Genomic DNA, 17655 nt, shown 5'->3' on the forward strand with positions numbered 1-17655 from the left:
CCCTGTATTCAGAGTTTTAGTTGGAATAAACAGATCTAATTTGTTTATACAGCTATTGAAAACAACCAGAACATGATGCCAGAGGAAGTGGATGAACGCAATGAAACAGATTCATGATGCTTAGGGATGTTTAATTTTTGCTGCTTAGGTATAGTCCCTTTCTAGTGACAGGAATTATCCTCTGAAATCTCTCCTCTACCCTATCCCTGGATTCTCCACTCCTTCAAAAATACGCATTAATCTAAATGGCACCCACAGGAGCTTCCAAAACTTGCCAACAGCAAGTGGTATTCACTCAGTCTGGGGACAAATTCTCTCCTCTACTTGGACATCTGCTTTTTGTTATCACAGCCTTGCTTTTTCTGAGGGATCCTCATCACACCACAGGGACAGCCACTCAAAGCAGCCCCACCACTGATGGTGTAAATCAGAGAAGAAGGCTGGGCTCTGGCTGGCGCAAAGAGAGACGTGGGGAAAAAAGAGCAGTACCAATCCTAAAAGGAAGTATATTCAGAATACATTTCTATCATTTTCTGGAAACAATCTCATTCACCAAGGACAAATGCTTCCCAATCAGTAAAACTAAGTGTCCATGATTCAAGAATCCTGAAACTTAGCCAAGGAAATAATTGCTAATATGCTGGTACTAATTTTTAAAATAAAGACTGAAATAGTGGAGATTTTTCTGCAACACTAAGGGTATTACTTCTGCAATACTGAAGGAGGGTGACCCTGTAACTACAGGACTCTCACAGCAGTTTCAACCACACAAAGAGAATAAAGAAAAATTATAGACTCAGAGAGCAGGTTATAATTGGCACCAGTGATTCTGAAAACAGTAAAAGGCAGCGCTAAAGTGCAGGTACATTTATGGGGAAGGATATTTTATGAAGTATTTTGGACAATTCCAAAAGAAGTCTTCTTATAAACTGCTATTAACCTGAACACGCAAGACTGCATGAAATGACGGCTGCCAGGTAAGCTCGCAAGACAGCTTGTCTGGAATGAAACCTAAGTTACTTATTCTGCAGAAATCTAAATGCTGATCAAAACCTCACATTGTACAGGTAGAGAACCAAAACTAACCAAACCAAACACTAAACACTAAACCAAAAGAAAGGAAAATTCCATGTCCATGAGCACTGTGACATTTTCTTCTGCTCCCTCCTAACCCTCTTCTCCCATCTTCTCCAAAATACATGCATTTACATTGATGAAAATATTAAGCAACAAGGAAATGAAAGCATCATGTCCTAAACATTAAAGGATTCCTTTCTGTGTTGTCCTAATACTATAGTGAAACTTCATCTCAGGCAGCCTTAAATTTGAACTGCCTAGGCACTACCTGTGTAGAAATTTGTTCCAAAATAGCAGTTCTTAAGATTAGATCAGACATAGTTATTTCTCTTTCAACTCATATCCTAATTTAACACAAATAAATTTCTCTGGGTACAAAGTAACCTTCAACCCCCTTTAGCCTATTATAAATACTTTGTTGCTAGTCCATATGAGCACAGCCCTGCAGATCTGTAATGAGGAGAACTGCCATAGGGAACCCAGCCAAGGATCATGCGCTCCTTCCAAATTTAGTGATGTCCAGAGCACAGTCATCAGAAAGACAAAAACTGATTCAACTGTTTCAAGAGGCAGCCTGGAAACAGCAAAGGTAACCCTCAGAAAGCAGGCCATCTAAGTATTTATGCTCCATGTACTTCTGTAGTGAGAGTTGAAATGCAAAATTTTATTATTAAAATTAAATGACATGAATCTGTAGATAAAGAAACAATTTCTGAAATAATCAGACTGCAGACTGTGGGGTCTAAAAGAGTTTACAGACAAGCTACCAGAAGCAGGTAAGCATTTCAAAGTTCATTGCCATCCAAGTATAACATAAAACCAGAGAATCATATTTTACTTTTCCGAAGTTTGATATTTCCAGAACTGCAATCTATTCTACCCAGATATATATTCCAGCTGCCAGATGTAATGACTCTGCATGGCAGATACATCTGCCAAGTCATTGTTATGCCAGGTAAAGCTTTGGGAAACATCTATTTCAAATGCTTAAGTTGCTGCTACAATGATAGGTTTAACAGAAAAAATTACTGATGCATTTGAAGACAACAGCATGTATACTCTTGTAACCTTGGTAACAATAATTTTATCACCAGTTAATATTCCATATGTATCCTCACACATCTCTACCCAAAACAATTTTTTTTTTTTTCTAACTATGATACATTATTTTCTATTAATGTGTTGCTGGTTATAAATACCCAGAATTTATTGACATGGCTGATTTGAAGACATATCTTCAGACACTTTGTATTAGCTGAAAAATTCAAACCAGTCTCCTTCTTGTAATATCATTGTTTAGACTTTCTGCAAAGTCCAACAGAGGTTATAGGCATAGCTTTCTACTCAATTTCTGTTTTGAAAGTGGGACCAAGAGAATTAAGCCTAAAACCTTCATATCTCTTTCTGTGGCCTATATGTCAATTAAAGGAGTATAAACATGGGAGTTAGCTTCTCAATTATTTTCACAGAACTTACAAGTCCTCAGTAGAAATTGAGAGAGAAGAAAAAACAAAAGAGATCCTGAATTAGTCAGGCACACTAGACAAAAAATATCTCAACTCATGACAAGCAGGTGCATTTCATGTTTCTCTAAAAGTCGGTTTTTTTCATTTCCTTTTACAAAAGAGCCAGATAAACAAATATATTTTTAGACATTGGGATGATATAATTTACTCTTGCTTGATAAATATTTACAGTTAAAATAGTGTGGTTAATTTTGCATAAGTTCTTCTAGCGAAGACCTCAAAGGCTGTGATCCTTTCTTCTCCAGACTCCAAAAAGAAAGATTCTTGCATACATACACACACACAGGAGAAGGGGAAAAAAAAAAAAAAAAAAAAAAAAAAAAATCTGTGTTGTTTCTTTCTCCAGCTTTTCCACATCCTTTATAGAACACAGCTCTTTCCAGAATATAACTATTTAGAACTCAGTTCTTTTGACTTAACCAAAAAGTCTGTTAACCCCTTCAGCAACCACACAGTCACCCCAAATACTTCTAAAGTTCTCCAAGTCAGTCAAGTCTGAAGAGTAGTATGATTGTAAAGACTTACACTTATCTTTTGAAACCACAATAGCCATCCTAACTCACCTCAAGAAATAGAGCAATTTTAAAAGCTGAAGAAAATAATAATTTCCTAGATAAGAGAAGCTGCATTCGCTCTGTAAACCCGCAGCTGAGTAAAAAGTAGAGAACTCCTGAGATACAGACATCTCATCAAAAACTGCATTAAAAGATCTTTGACTTCAAGCCGGGCTGTTTGTTCCTCAAAAATGTTTATGTCCTCTGATATAAGTAATGTGAGTCTTGCAACAAAACCTGTACTGCTCCCCAAATGGCTCCATACCACCAGTACCATTCAAAATCTGAGGAGGGTGCAGAGAAGGTGGTCTTCAAGACATTTTTACTGTGATACAGACAATAAATACCCACATTTTTGTTTACTCGGCTTCTGCATATTTCAGAAAAAGCATCAAAAGAGTCTCCATGAACTTTTTGCATTTGTCCTTTAGACAGTTTATCAAAATCTCTAGTCTTAACACCACTGCATTCTAACACACATATCAATCATGTTTGGAAAGGCATGAACAAATCCTGAAATGTTGCTTCCACATTCTTCACTTTTTACCCTCCCTCACTATTTTCCTACAGATCAGTGGCATATTTCAGCTTGTCAACTTGTGAGCAAGAAATCTTATCTGGAAACATACAATAACAACTTGTCTCATTTCCTACTTTATTTCTGCTGGTTTTTGAAAGACCTTTCTTACATTTTGCATATATCTACTACCTTTACTAACATTGCACACCCTTTGCATTGTGAAGAATCTGAGGTCAAGTTTGAAATTAATTCTGCTGAGAAGTGACACCCACCCAGATCTCAGCAGCAAGGAAATTTTGCAACACTGAGAAAATACTTCAGTAACCTAGTGTCATTAATGCTGTTTTGTTTCTATCTTCGAAGCCTTGACTTTGAATAAAATCATTGTAACAGGCACACTGTTGAGCCCATGGATATTTTACATGTAATATTTTCCAGCTTGCTACAGTACACAACTGATCATACTCAAGTCACCAGAAAGATTTGCTGAGGCTGATCCTTCCAACCATTAGCAGCCACAATGATTTTCAGAGGTAATTTAGAGTGAAGAACTTTTCGTAATCATAAAGCTGGATAAAGGCCATTGCTTTTGTTCTCAATTCTTACATAATCATGTCATCAAAAACAGCCAGATACAACAAGCACGTCCAGATATAAGCAATGACCATCCAGAAATAACCAAGGAGAATAACCTAAGCAAGGAGAGAAGAATGGATGAGATCACCTCTTAAAGAAAAGCTCAAGCAGTTCTCTAGAAGCTGTTTGTGGAGGAACATACTGTAGTTCAGCAGTACAAGAATTCCCATGAAGGAAGACTACTCAAAATGCCACTTTTCATTATCAAAGGAAGCACCCACCCACAGATACTTTTGAAATCTTTTTTTTTTTTTTTTTTTTTTCCCATGCTGCAAAATAAATTAGTTCTCCGGTTCAGATAAAGAATTACAGAATATTCCAAGTGGGAAGGGATCCACAAGGATTATCACATCCAACTCCTGAAGCCAATGAATAGACAATGAGGAGGGTTCTACATGAGTTGGTCCCTGCATTAAACATTAATAGATATGAAAAATAAAAGGGGACAAACTTCCAAGTCACTATTACCGCTGGTGATAAGAAAAGTTGAGCCTTTCTCCTGAAATTCCCTTCCCATTAATGCAAGAGGTGAGTGCAACTTGGCACCAAGCTTGTTCCCAAGTTTTTTCTCAAGAGCACCTTTGCAGTACCAAAACATGGTAAAGAACACAAGCTGAAGGTGCAGAGCACAAACACACAGGAAAATAGATTTCAAAAAGCCAAATAACAAAGAAACACATAAAAGAAAAATCTGGAATATTAAACTCTCTGACAGAAGATACATGGGACCAACTCTTAAAAGTTTTTAAAGTAATTTAAAACTCTACCAATTTTTAAAGCAACAAACAAATACTGCAAAAATCACAAAACTTTATTCTTATTATTTAGGTAGAAACTCCAGAAAATGACTTGAAGCTTAAAAACTAATACACTGATGTACAACTAGTTTTAAGAATGCCCTTAATATTAAGAGTGCAGAAAGGACTATACCCCTTCTCATGATTTTGGAAGCTGCTGATTTCAGCTGCCCATTACCACTTTCAAAGTGTTGTGCACCCCTCACAAACGTCACAGAACATGAACTTGTTGATAGGTTTCACCGAGGAATCATGTCTTGCAAAGTCATCCCAACTGTAGCAGCAACTGACATTGTACTACATAAAGAAGTCCAAAACTCTTCTTTGAGGCAGAGTTCATGCCAGAGCTTTAGCATCAGCAGTTGCCAAAGGAGGCTCCAGACACCGTCTGTGCTCCTCTAGAGTCTGTTCTGGCTAGAAATAGAAGGAGATCCAGTATATTCACTATCCATACCCCCTGGAGCTTCCACAAGGAACATCTGCTAATACACAGACATTTCTAACTTTCTTGTCAAGTTGGACTATGTATAAAATAAAGGTCTGATCAGAAAAAAAAAAAAATAAAATCATGCAGGGAGGAGAAATATATGTGAACTAGCAAATACGTTACACACATGAACCTAGTTTAAAGGCTTGTCACAAAAGCTGAACTTAGAAAATCTTGAAATGTGATCTTGGCATGACCAAATATATTTACTCAGTACATTTTGGAGTTTTGAAACTAGTTGTGCTCAAATTCCAAGGAAACTTAGGATTACAGAACTTGCTAGAAACAAGTATGTTAAAACGCACTGCCTTTCTCACTAAATTTATTGAAGGAAGGGGTAACTGAGACAAGCCATAGCAAGCCCCATTTGTTAAATCCACTACTGTTCCTCACGTGCAGAAACCAAGTCTTGAGAATTCTGATGCTATGGAGCACATCATAACCTGTCAAACTGTTTTTTATGGAGCTTTGTCTGTGAAGATTCAGAGCAAAATTTAAACAAGTCTTACTGATCTAAAGGCTCATCTGACAGAATGTTTAAGTAGTGCTTTGCATGAATTATGACCACTTATTCTTCCTTCTGACAAAAAACCCCAATAAATCTTCACAATAAATTTTAGTAACAGTTTCAGGCATGAGTACAATGCAGATAAAAAGAAACAAATCTACATTAGAGAAATTGTCCACTGTAGATAGAGAAATATTGAAAAATAAATATGGTTTATGCTTAAAAATTTGAGACTTGAGTGGGACTCACAGAGCCACTCAATAACTATGCATGGAGCTTCCATGGATGCTGACCTTTCAAAACGTTAATCCTCCAGATAATGGAATTCAATGGAAAAAAATCCCAACTGCAGAATTCCTAGTAACTCTCAATATAACGTTGCTATCTGCTGTTGAAAGGTGTTGTTTTTCTTTTTTTTTTCATTATGAAAGAAGTAGTTTTAACTAAGAAGGAGTACAAGGAAAAGTCTTGCTGCCTCAAACATGGGAAAACATTTTTCTCTGTTGGTTTTTCTTGATTTGTGGTTGTTTGTTTAGGGTTTTTTTAACATACAGATAAGGTAGAAAACACATCTTTAAAAGCCATGTAAACTAAGACAGCAAAGACCATTGCTTAAAAAACATTTTCTCAAGTTAGTGTTTTCAGAGGCTTGTTTTACGCTGACTTTTACGCTAAATCAAGGTCACACTGTTTTGCTAACCCAACCAAGCCAGATGCTGCTTGCTCCTATGTTGTATAGGTGTCTCAAGACTCCTTCCTGCTCTCACCACAGTAACCAGTTTCCACTCCATGATGTGTGGAATTCAAATAGTTAAGCACACAGAAGAATACGGTTTTGGCTCAGCATTTGATCCACCAGTGCCAAATTAAGAATGAAAAATACATTTAAAGGCAAGCTAGCCAAAAGAAAGTTGCATTATTCCTTCCTCTATACCAATTTACCCCCTGTTCCTTTCTATCAGAGAATTAGGATTAGCTAAGACCTCAGGAACAAACTCAAATTTCATGTTTTAATTAGAACTAATGAGCCGTTTTACAAATGTCTTGACCAGTCCCTATTTTACATCACTCACTATTCAGACGGCACCCATTAGAGAGAATGTTAACTGTTACAACATAGGCAACTTCTTTTTTTCTTTTTAAAAACTCCTGGTAAGTCTGAACGGATTTCATTTTCTCAAAGCACTCATCTTCTCTGTTCAGGAAACAAGGTTTTCATGCCCTTTGTCATTGAAATGGCATTTCAGAAGTGCAAAAGTCTCTCCCCCTCTTAGGGCAGCTGTTTTTTTTCTGTATTTGACAACTAATGATCATTTACTTTCAGCTCCTGGCATCCAACATTAGAGCAAGCTGCTCCAACACCTGGCTTCACCTGGAACGGGAGTTCACGCTCCCTTCCCGTGCCCTTAGCAAGGGCTGGCTATCACAGGGCTTGCCACTGAGCCACAGCTTGCTACTAAAGACACATAATTTTTCTGAAAAAGAAAGTAGCCTCTTGCTGACTTCTTTCCGTGCATCAGGTCATGAAGGGATGGGAGAAACATAAATTGTTTACCTGTAACATGAAACTGCAATTTCTGAGTACGGCTCTCCAATACTCCGATGACCAAGCCCTGTGCATCATAACCCTGTTGTTGTGAAACAGTGTCAGAAGACAAACCTCTAGAGGCTTTTACTCATTTAGCTGTGTTTTGTGGCCTGGCACTCTGGAAGATTCATTGTCATTCCCAACTTTTTTCCAGATGTCACAAGGCACAGCCAGGACCTGCAGCCATATTTTCTGCTTCCAGCAATACCAGAGGAGCTACAGCCACCTGGCACATTTGGACAAGCAGAGGTGCAGGATGCAAAACGGCCCCAAAGATCAAGTTTCTGGAGAAAATAAGCCCTTAAAGTAAACAAAACAATGAATACCAGCTGCCAAAGAAAATTAAGTCACTGATTTGGGATTGCTTTAGTATATTCCTGCCCAGGAAAGCCTTTAAGCAGGTGCTTAATTTCCATATCAAGTTAAACCCCATGTGTTAATTCTTTTTACCCTTACATAAAGATCCCAAGCCCAAACTCCCACTTGTGTGTCAACAGAACGTGAAAGGCTCTGCAAGACTCTTGCGTCTATTCCAAGCTCAGAGTAAATGTTTTTTAACTATCATCAACATGACCTGTTTCATCTGCCCTCTACAAGTGCTGCACTTAGTGGCTGCATCCTTCAGAGTGGCTTGGCTCAATTCAATATTCTTTCAGACTGCATAATGGAGAATTTCAAAAGACTGGATTCTAAGGAGAAAAGTAAGTTTCAGAAGAGTCTTGTAATCACAGGAGCTAAAGGCCCACCGATATTCAAAATGAATAAGCATTAAAATCCCACAGCAAGCATCCTTTCAAAAAGATAACATGAAAGGTTATGGTCTTTCCAACATGATTAGTGTTTTAATAAAACTCTTCCTAGTTTCAAAATCTGTCCTTATAGCTGCACTCTTTTGCCCAGATAATTTTTCATAAATTGATATTTAGTCAAAATTACTTGGTAGTGTACAATACAAAGGGTCTAAGTAACAGGGAACCAAGCTAAAATATAATTAATTTCCCCATCTAAGAGAATGACCTTCATAATTCACTTCAGGTTTCACCTCCAGAGTTGTCATGGCTCATTTCCTCATTACCAAAATTAGATTTTAAAACACTACTGTCCTCCATAAAGTACAATTTGTCTCTAGTTATACAGAGAAAGAGAGAGGAGTACATTTAAAATTATCTGAAGCACACAAATAAGCAATTGCATCAAATACAAACTGGTCTGTTTACTAAGAATACAGTAACCAAAGAGCTAACAAAAGCAGCTTGCAGATGAAACAAAACATTTTTGAGAAGGGAATGAAGAAGTGCAAGAAAGGCTCGAAGGGGAGAATTAAATTAAGAAATTACTTAATTAAAATTAATTTACTCAACTGACTTTTAGACAAGCACTGAAAAAGACAGAGGCAGCAAATATGGATCTGTAAGGAGTCGGATCCATGTTGCTACCTAAACTGTGCAGTGAAACAAGCACCTGGTGACTTCCACTTAATTCACAGAATTTAGCCAGGAGAAACAAAAGCAAAATCTCCAATTAACATTATGAGAGGACTCAGAAGGACTCTGTGCAGCAGAAAACAGCTGAATGCAGCAGTTCATTGCTTGGTAGTAGCCTCAACCAGGCTGCAAGCTTGCAGGCTGCGAGGCCTGTCTGGGAATATACACGTCTGGTTGGACAGTGATGATTGACTGCTCCAGTGATCTTAGTGGACATTGCTTCACAAAAAGATGAGAAGGAAATCCAGATAGGGTGTCCATTATTTATTTAAGGAGATTACTTTAGGGAACTGATAGCTCAGGGTGCTAATTAAATAATTGGCATCTCGGAAGATGAAGCACCTCTCATTTACTTTCTCTCTATGCTTCTGTTTGTTAAAATACCCCAAAAACCTCCAGGCACAGTGGCTTTAAACGTTTAAATGTACTACCGATATTATTTAATCACATCACAATCTGCACAGCTCTCTTAAAAGTAAAGCTCTAGCAGTGTGTCAGAGTATATTAACACAGCAGACTGAAGCTCTGTGCTTAACGTATGAAAACACATATTGGGCACTCGTGAACTGCAAGTGGAAACGTGCTTATTGCAAAATCAGAAATGATCCAATACAGTTTTAAAGCATAACTACTGCAGAGTATCAGCCTGTCCAGCTTTTCCTACAGTAATGTGATAAAATTTACTCTGCACCTCCCCATCAAAAGGCATCACACTTGTCCAGCGTGTATTTACTCGTTTATTTGATCCATCTTTTTAAAGGGGGTTAGAGGTTAATAGTCTCACAGTCACATGCTTTTCAAGAAACAGTCTGGGAAAGAAATTCTTTCAAGCCTATTAAATTCCTGCCTGTCACAAGTGGAAGCTCTAAAAAAAGAAGTCAAGATCTGCCATATAAATTGAGTTGAGCAAAACTCTGGCAACCAAAAATGGCATCAGCATTAAGAAAATCATTCCTGCTGTTTTCAAGTCATGAGAAAGCAGTGGGGGGTGGGGAAAAGACCCCAGAGAGGTGGTGTGGTAGGTAACACAAACTCCGAAGCACCAAAGTCCTCGGTTTGATGTGTGGCCCGACACAAACACCTTCAGTCACAGCGTTGCATTTGAATGCTGCAATGCAGCCAAGTGTAACAGGGGATGCTACCAGGTCTCCTGGCCACCTGAAGAAAAATGGTTTCCATAGAAACACTGGTATTCTTTCCTTAAACCACAACAAACACATGCAGCATTCATAAAGTGTACATTCAGTGGGGTTTAGGAGCTCTAGGAAACAAAGTGGACAACAGCACCTAAAGGATGCCGGGATCTTGCCCGAGCCTGCACTGGAGTAAGGATCTTTTCTCCCCTCTCGAGCTGAGCAATTTGGAAAGGCTACTGCAGAGAAGATTCTTCAACCACCCTAATACCTATAGCCTAATTTCTCACATCGTTTAAGCCATCCTGAAAAAAGCCATTCTTGATAGGCTGACTTTTTTAAAAAAATATTTTATGTGGATTTGGGGAAATATTTTTGGAGCTGACTATAAACTATCTTAATCTTCAAGTATCTGAAAGTGCAGTGCAGTTTACAGCTGTGAGAGTTTGCTTTCAAACTGGAAACAAAGATAATGAAAGCTGTCTTACAATTGAAGAAAACATTACTACAGAAAGAATTAGGAGCTAGAAAACATTGGGGCTTAAAATCCAAAGTCTGGAGAGTGATGGAAGTCTTGCGATTACTACATCAGTTGTACCACTCTGAGGCCTTCTTGAGAATAAATCTGACCTCCCTTTACAGCCTCCAGTTTGTTCTGAGGAGATTACTTCCAGGCAAAGAAAGGTCACAAGAGCTTGGAAATTGCTGCTGAAAATGTGTTAAATGGGCATCCCGCTCATCCTAAACTAAGCCTTTATTACACGCCCCTTTTCTCCTTCCATCAGTGCTCATTCCTCCCAGATCTTCTCCCATGCAACCACTGCCTTTCCAACTGTCAGGATGTTATCACCAGCCTAACAAAATCTTTTTTCTTAAACTGTCAACACTTGGACTCCCATGGCGCATTTATGCAGATTGGAGATCTGATTGATTTTGTGGTGTTAGCAAGACTTAAATGAGAACAAAGCCTGTGTAAGGGAGTAAGCAGGCTCCTCACCCAGCACCTTGAGAACAGAGAAAAGCACTGCAACTGCTGGTACATTATGAAAAAGCACAGAGACAGGTAATTCAAAAAAATCTCCTGTCATATTATCTGAAGTGCTCATGATAGAAGCAATTTGCATTTGCAAACACTTCCAATAGTTTCTGATTCTATAAAAGAGTTTTACATCATTATTGAAATGCTCTCCCCTCCTCTTCTTCCTTGACATTTTACAATTCAGATCCTACTTGACTTTCTTTCCTCCTGAGCATATCTTTCCGCATCAAAATCTATTTTATCGGGAAATAAAAAAGCAAATCGGTAATGAAATGGAGGGGCAGTGAAGAAATTCAGCCCTGTAAAGGTTTAATCTCAAACTGAACATGTACTGGTTAATAAACAGCACAAGGAAGGCTGAGAAATATCAAGAAATAAGCGACACAAAGTGAAAGTAAGTTTAGCAGTCCATGAAAATTGTGGATTTAAACAGATTTCTACAGTGATCAGAGAAATGGGAAAGGACAATCTTATTACACTCATCTAGTCCCAAAGGCCAAAGCAGATGTATCCATCAGGTTGTAATTTCTGACCATAAAACTTTGCTTGAATAAAATCCTGCATGTGACCTTCATACATATTGCTGCCCTACAAACCTCTGCTGCTCTACAGCTGAATCCCATTTAGTTATGACTCACTGCCTTATTTACTTCACTGATCACAATAAGCTTTCAAAAGCCATTATGAAGGCTTGAGTTGGTGTCTGTAAGCATCCTCTGGTGACTACCCTGAATGACAAAAAGGTTGGGTTAGAAATAGAAAAATAAGCCTCACATATGTGTGATTGCAATAGGAAGATGTATCCAACAAAGTTAATTTCAAACAGCATCAGTCAGATCTATTTGTCACATGTTATAGGTAACCTATAGAAGAAAACATTGGATTATTATAGAATTATTATTCAAGGTAAGTAAAATGTGATCTTTTCAAAAGAAAAAAAAAAAAGAGTTCAGAGAAAGGAGTAAGATTAAAAAAACCCCAGCAGCACTAAATGAAAATAAAATGTTTGCCGTGAGCTTAAAACATTGCCAATGGATCTCCAAGGACAACACACATCTTTGGCTGAGCTCTGACTACTTTCCAGATGCTGTGGACACCTCAAGCACTGCAAACCGCTGCAGACTTTGCTCCATAACTCCAGGTGTGCAAGTGGAAATGACAGCATGGGGGCTGAAGAAAACTGTGCTGCTCAAGGACGTGTACCAGCACGAGCCAAAGTATTACCTCTGGTCCAAGCTACCAAAGCCATCCCTTCCCTCCACCTGCCACAAAAATGCAAAGGCCATCACACATTTTATATCAGCCATTCATACTGTATAGGAGTACTGTTAATGATAAATTAAGGACTGGAGGAAACAGCAGGCTCTGAACCATAAAATTAAAGCTTTAATTATTAGAGTATTGCAGTAAGCACCAGTATAATAAAACTAAGAGAAAGATAAGAGAACAGTGATTTTCTGACAAACGAGAAAACAAGTACTGTATTTATTTCAACCAAATTTCCCAGTCAAAAGGAAAAAAGAGTTCATTGAAAATAAATGCCTTTTATAAAAAAATAATTACAGTTTAAGTATACGTAGAACTCAAACCCTTTTGAAGGCCTGTCCCACCCCTATTTAAATACTGCTGTAAATTGGAGTCTCACAGGAAAGGAAGTAACGATTATATTAATCTATATTATTAGCACCAGTATGGATCCGGATCATAATTCCTTGTTTCATAGTGCTAAATCACTGCCTAGCTACCACACAATACCTAACTATCCCTACTTCTTTCAATGTCTATATACAAAGAAAACTAAAGTTTCTGCTTTTCCTTTGTGGTACCCAACAAGGGCACAGCATAAAAAAGCCAGTCACAATATTCTTCCTCTCTTCAATCACAGTAGCACACAAATATTTTGAGGCACCGCACAGGAGAGTACTCTAAATACTGTAAAACATTTCATATTGAAGAAAGAAAGAAAGAGAGGAAGGGACCTGTCATTTCAGGAAGGAGCCTGACATGGAAGGAACCATGTCCACCTGGACATTTCCAGAGATGTCACTGTGACAAATCTCAGCAACACGGCTGCAGCTTCCACACGGCCATGGGATGAACCACACTTGCTGTTGGCCCTTTCTGTGGCCAACAGAAGGGAAGGCTAATTAACTTAAAGAATTTCACCTCCTGTTTCTGTGCACTAGAACATGCCTATAAACAGGCCCTGAGGGCACTTCCAGTGATATTATGGGGCATGTCATTCACAGGTCTAGGATAAAACCACTTGACTTTGCTGTAGTTATCATTCCCCCCCAATCAGAGCTGTTAAAGAGATGCCCTAAGGTACAAGTGGAAGACATTTAAGGGCACCGTAATAATTCATAAAAACAGATTCAGAGGGAAGAACACAGTACTGCAGAGCTAGCAATCCTCTCAGATTTATCTTTACATCCCAAAATCACTAAGAAGTGTCTGAGTATTTCATTGTTTGGAATTTACTTGCCAATTTCACTACTAAAGTAAAAGAAAAGAAATTAGGGAGGTTGTTCATTACCGCATCATTACAAATAAGAACTCTGTACCTAATGTCCTGTTTCATGAGGTCTTTTCTCGTGACTTCTTGGGTTTTTAGAAATTCACTGGCCTAAGCAAATTCCTTATCCCTCTCTATTGACTGAAAAGGACAATTCAAAGACAAATTTAGACCAATTTCAGACCAATTTTAAAGCCACTATTACGGATTTAATGCTTTAAATAAGCATTTTACCAAACATTAAAAGTTGTGGGTTTTAAAGGCTCTTCTATAGTTTATACAATAAGAAAAAATTCAAAACCTTAAAAAACTCCAGATATTTGTGGCCTACAACAAAGCAAACTTCAAGCAGGTTATATAAAAATTATTAAAACAAGCAAATAGTAATTTAAATGAACAATGCATATTTTGAACAGCTAAGCACTGCTTGATATGAGAGGTCACAGACCTCAGACTAAGTGGTGTTATGATTCCAAGGAAAGGGTCATGCTTGCATGAAAAAGGCAAGTTGGAGAACACCGAATCTCACACATCTAAAAATGAGATTTAGTCTTGTTCTAGTATTTCTTTTACAAATTAAAAGACCAGAATGGCCTGAATGTTTAAATGAACCTTTTTTCCCTGGTATTTAGTACAGTGCATTTTTTCTAAGCGTTTGTCCAAGTTATAAACCATGCCTATATGCCACTTTTGCCAATATGTGGCCAAAGTTAGAGTGGTCCCCTTCCCTACTAGTAACATTTATAAGAAATACAATTAAAAGCGGGAGATGAGTAATATAGAGATACAGACAAAAGGAGAAATGCAAGAAACTGGTGCAAAGTAATGGAATTATTACACAGCTTCTGCCTGTATTAAAACCTTTGTTCTTCACTTGGATTATTCCAAACAAAACACAGGGCCCTTAAAAAATAGCAAATATGATATTTTCTAGGCATGTAGCTGTATTTGACCATGTATTTACAAGAAACAGCTTTTACTGGAAAATATTGAACTCATCAATATCATAACAGACCTCTCACCACCCCAACAGATGTTAATGAAATTTATGTCAAATCTGATCCATTCACATTTCAAATGCTGACTATACTGTCAACAATGACAAACAACTTTTGCATAAAATAATAATTGAATATTGAAATATTGGGTCATTAACTCCTTTGGAATGTTCTACTTCACTAAGCACTCCTAGTTTCTCTAAGTTACAATTATGGTACTTGAAACAATTTTGTGAAATAGTTAGCAACTACTCTACCACAATGATATGGGAAATTAATTGCTAAGTTTCAGAGTTAATTAATGCTAAACACAGAGGATCAGCTAGCATTATCCATCCTGGATTAAAAAAAAAAAAAAAGCCACTTAAATACCAACAATGTAGAAAGCATCTTAAAAAGATTGGATTGAGCTCACTTACTCATTTCCCCCCCTCTGAATTCTAAACTGAGTTCCAGTTTCTATGCTAGCCTTAGACTGAAAGAGATGGAATTGACTCTAATTGGAATACTTTCAAAATCACGTCTTTTTCTGCTTCAGCCCTATCAAGCACAGACTGCAATGCTGCCCATTATACAAATCTATCTACTTGTAAAATTTAACTGAAAAAAAATGCTAAATTAATAAATTCTCAAAAATTAAGAGTGTCATTGGTAAAAAAAAAAAAAAATTAAAGGTTTTTTCATTAGCATTGCCCTGTCAATAATCCAAACCTTCAACTTCACAAACATTGGAGCAACTAATTACATATTTCTCTTAAATCTCAAGTGTCAATATGGAGTCAATAATGATATATGAAATCACCAAAACTTAGTTTTGTTTTTAAGAAAAGTCTGCCAATGCACCTGCAAATAAATATCTTTGGGATCTTAGGCAGAAGTTAGTGTGCCAGAAGAGCAAAGAAATAACAAATGCTTAAACCCCAAATTTGAATCCATATTTTTCAAAGACTTCTCCCTTCCCTTTCCATGGAACTGCTCACACCAGTGAATTTAATCCACTAATCCAGCTCAAAAGGATTTCAAATATTCTTTTCTTTTACCATCCTGCTACTACCCAGAGGAGCCCAAAGCAATGTCGTCATCCCTTGTCCAGTAATTGTGGAATGACACAAAGGACAGGCTGAGAATAAAATCATGTTGGACACAGGCAACTTTGAGTCATTAGATTCTCTCTAATCCCTCCTTTAAAATATGCAGTTTTTCCAGGTGTGTGGGCTGAAAAGGTTATCCACACAACAACCTATGTTTCCCAACAAATTGCCATTGGTTTCACAAAATCAACCCAAAAAGTAGTAGGAAGTAGTCATCATTTTGACAAGTAACTTCAAAACATCCTGGAAAAGAGGAAAGGTGTAGGCAAAGTGTGTCTGACTTCTTTATCACATTTCAACAGCCTATACATAGAAAATGGATAAAAGCTGACTTTGTAACTAAGTCACTAGAACCAACGCAAACTAAAGCAGCTAAATCCAAAATTAAATGCATTTTTTGGTATTTCATATAAAAAGAAGCCAACAAAAACAACAAATTCCCATAAAGCTAGGAAACTATCACAGGGTAATACTTTGCACATCACTGCAGAAACAGCAGCAAGAAATCTCTTTATTTATCCTACCTTCCTGAACCGCCTGGAAAGGATTGTTGCCATCCACAAATGTCACAGAACATGTGATTTTCTCTGTTTGTAAAATTTCATCATTCTGATTGAGATCAGCAACTGCCATGCGAAAAACTTCCTCATCCTTTTTGGCGGATTCATCAAAGATCGCCCCTGTGGAGGGAAAAAAAAGAAGAAAACAATCACATTGCTCCTTTTACCTGCAGCATCGCAAAAAGCATTAACTATAAACACTTCATGCATTTTTTTGCTAGAACATCATGCATTCCTTGCTCCTTAAGAGCAGTTCTTTCTATACAGAGCCCTAAAGTTGCTTCACAAAATACAGAATTCTTATATTTTCACATAACCTAAGATAAAAATTGAAGGGAAGCATTGTTTCCATCTAGAAACACTGGAGAAAACTAGTTACGCACAAAGCACATGATCTGTATAAGAACACGGCCATGAAATGAAAATTGAGCTTCTTCCAAAGGTGCTATTTAATATATTGAATGACTACAGCGGGCTAGGATCTGCATTTAGCATTATGTCTACTGACAACTAAAAATATATACAGTTCAAACAATGGGTAAGCCTAAAGAGGTAGCAGCACTGGGAAAATGAGGTAGAATTGACACCCTTGATCAACAGACAGGTCAGCAACCAGTATAAATTATTTCAGATGTAATACCACTAGGATTTGCAAAACAACAATTCCAGCTAATTGTCTAACTCTTGAAGTCAGTAAGTTAAATTTAAATGGTTAATTAAAATAAGTTCTGCCTTTATAAACCTCACAGAAAGTGAATGTTCTGCCTATTTCTTCAAAACATTCAAGCAGAACATTGTAAACAGGGAACCAATAAACTCAAGAGGAGCTGGCAGAGTGAGAGTGCCCAACTCTCATTTAGCCAGTCCTTCAGTTGTATTGATGAGGAATTCCAAGACTAATCCAGAGGTTAAGCTTTTTTTTTTTTGTTTAAGCCATATCATCACTTTTAGCATCACTAATTTTCTGTCATTTTACACTTGCTTTTTGCACGACCTATTTATCCAGAGAAGGCTCAAATTACAGTGTTATAGTAATATAACAAATACAAGACTGCTTGAAACCTTAAAATCAAGGCTATTAAATTTTCAAGCACCTTCAAAGCTTTCAATTCCAGGTAGTAGATTAGAGAGACAGAAGAGCT

General features: G+C 37.5%; 1 protein-coding gene across 3 annotated transcripts in view; it reads right to left on the reverse strand.

The window, feature by feature from the left end:
• GRID2 (glutamate ionotropic receptor delta type subunit 2) overlaps positions 1-17655 on the reverse strand; it is an 819802-nt gene that overhangs the window by 526223 nt on the left and 275924 nt on the right. For all 3 annotated transcript variants that reach the window (XM_040064665.2, XM_040064672.1, XM_040064673.1), the window contains exon 3: positions 16478-16633. In XM_040064665.2, coding sequence (XP_039920599.1) covers positions 16478-16633 — 156 coding nt within the window. The remainder of the gene's footprint in view (positions 1-16477; positions 16634-17655) is intronic.

The sequence above is a fragment of the Hirundo rustica genome, chromosome 5, assembly GCF_015227805.2.
Source record: "Hirundo rustica isolate bHirRus1 chromosome 5, bHirRus1.pri.v3, whole genome shotgun sequence".
NCBI classification, from domain to species: domain Eukaryota; kingdom Metazoa; phylum Chordata; class Aves; order Passeriformes; family Hirundinidae; genus Hirundo; species Hirundo rustica.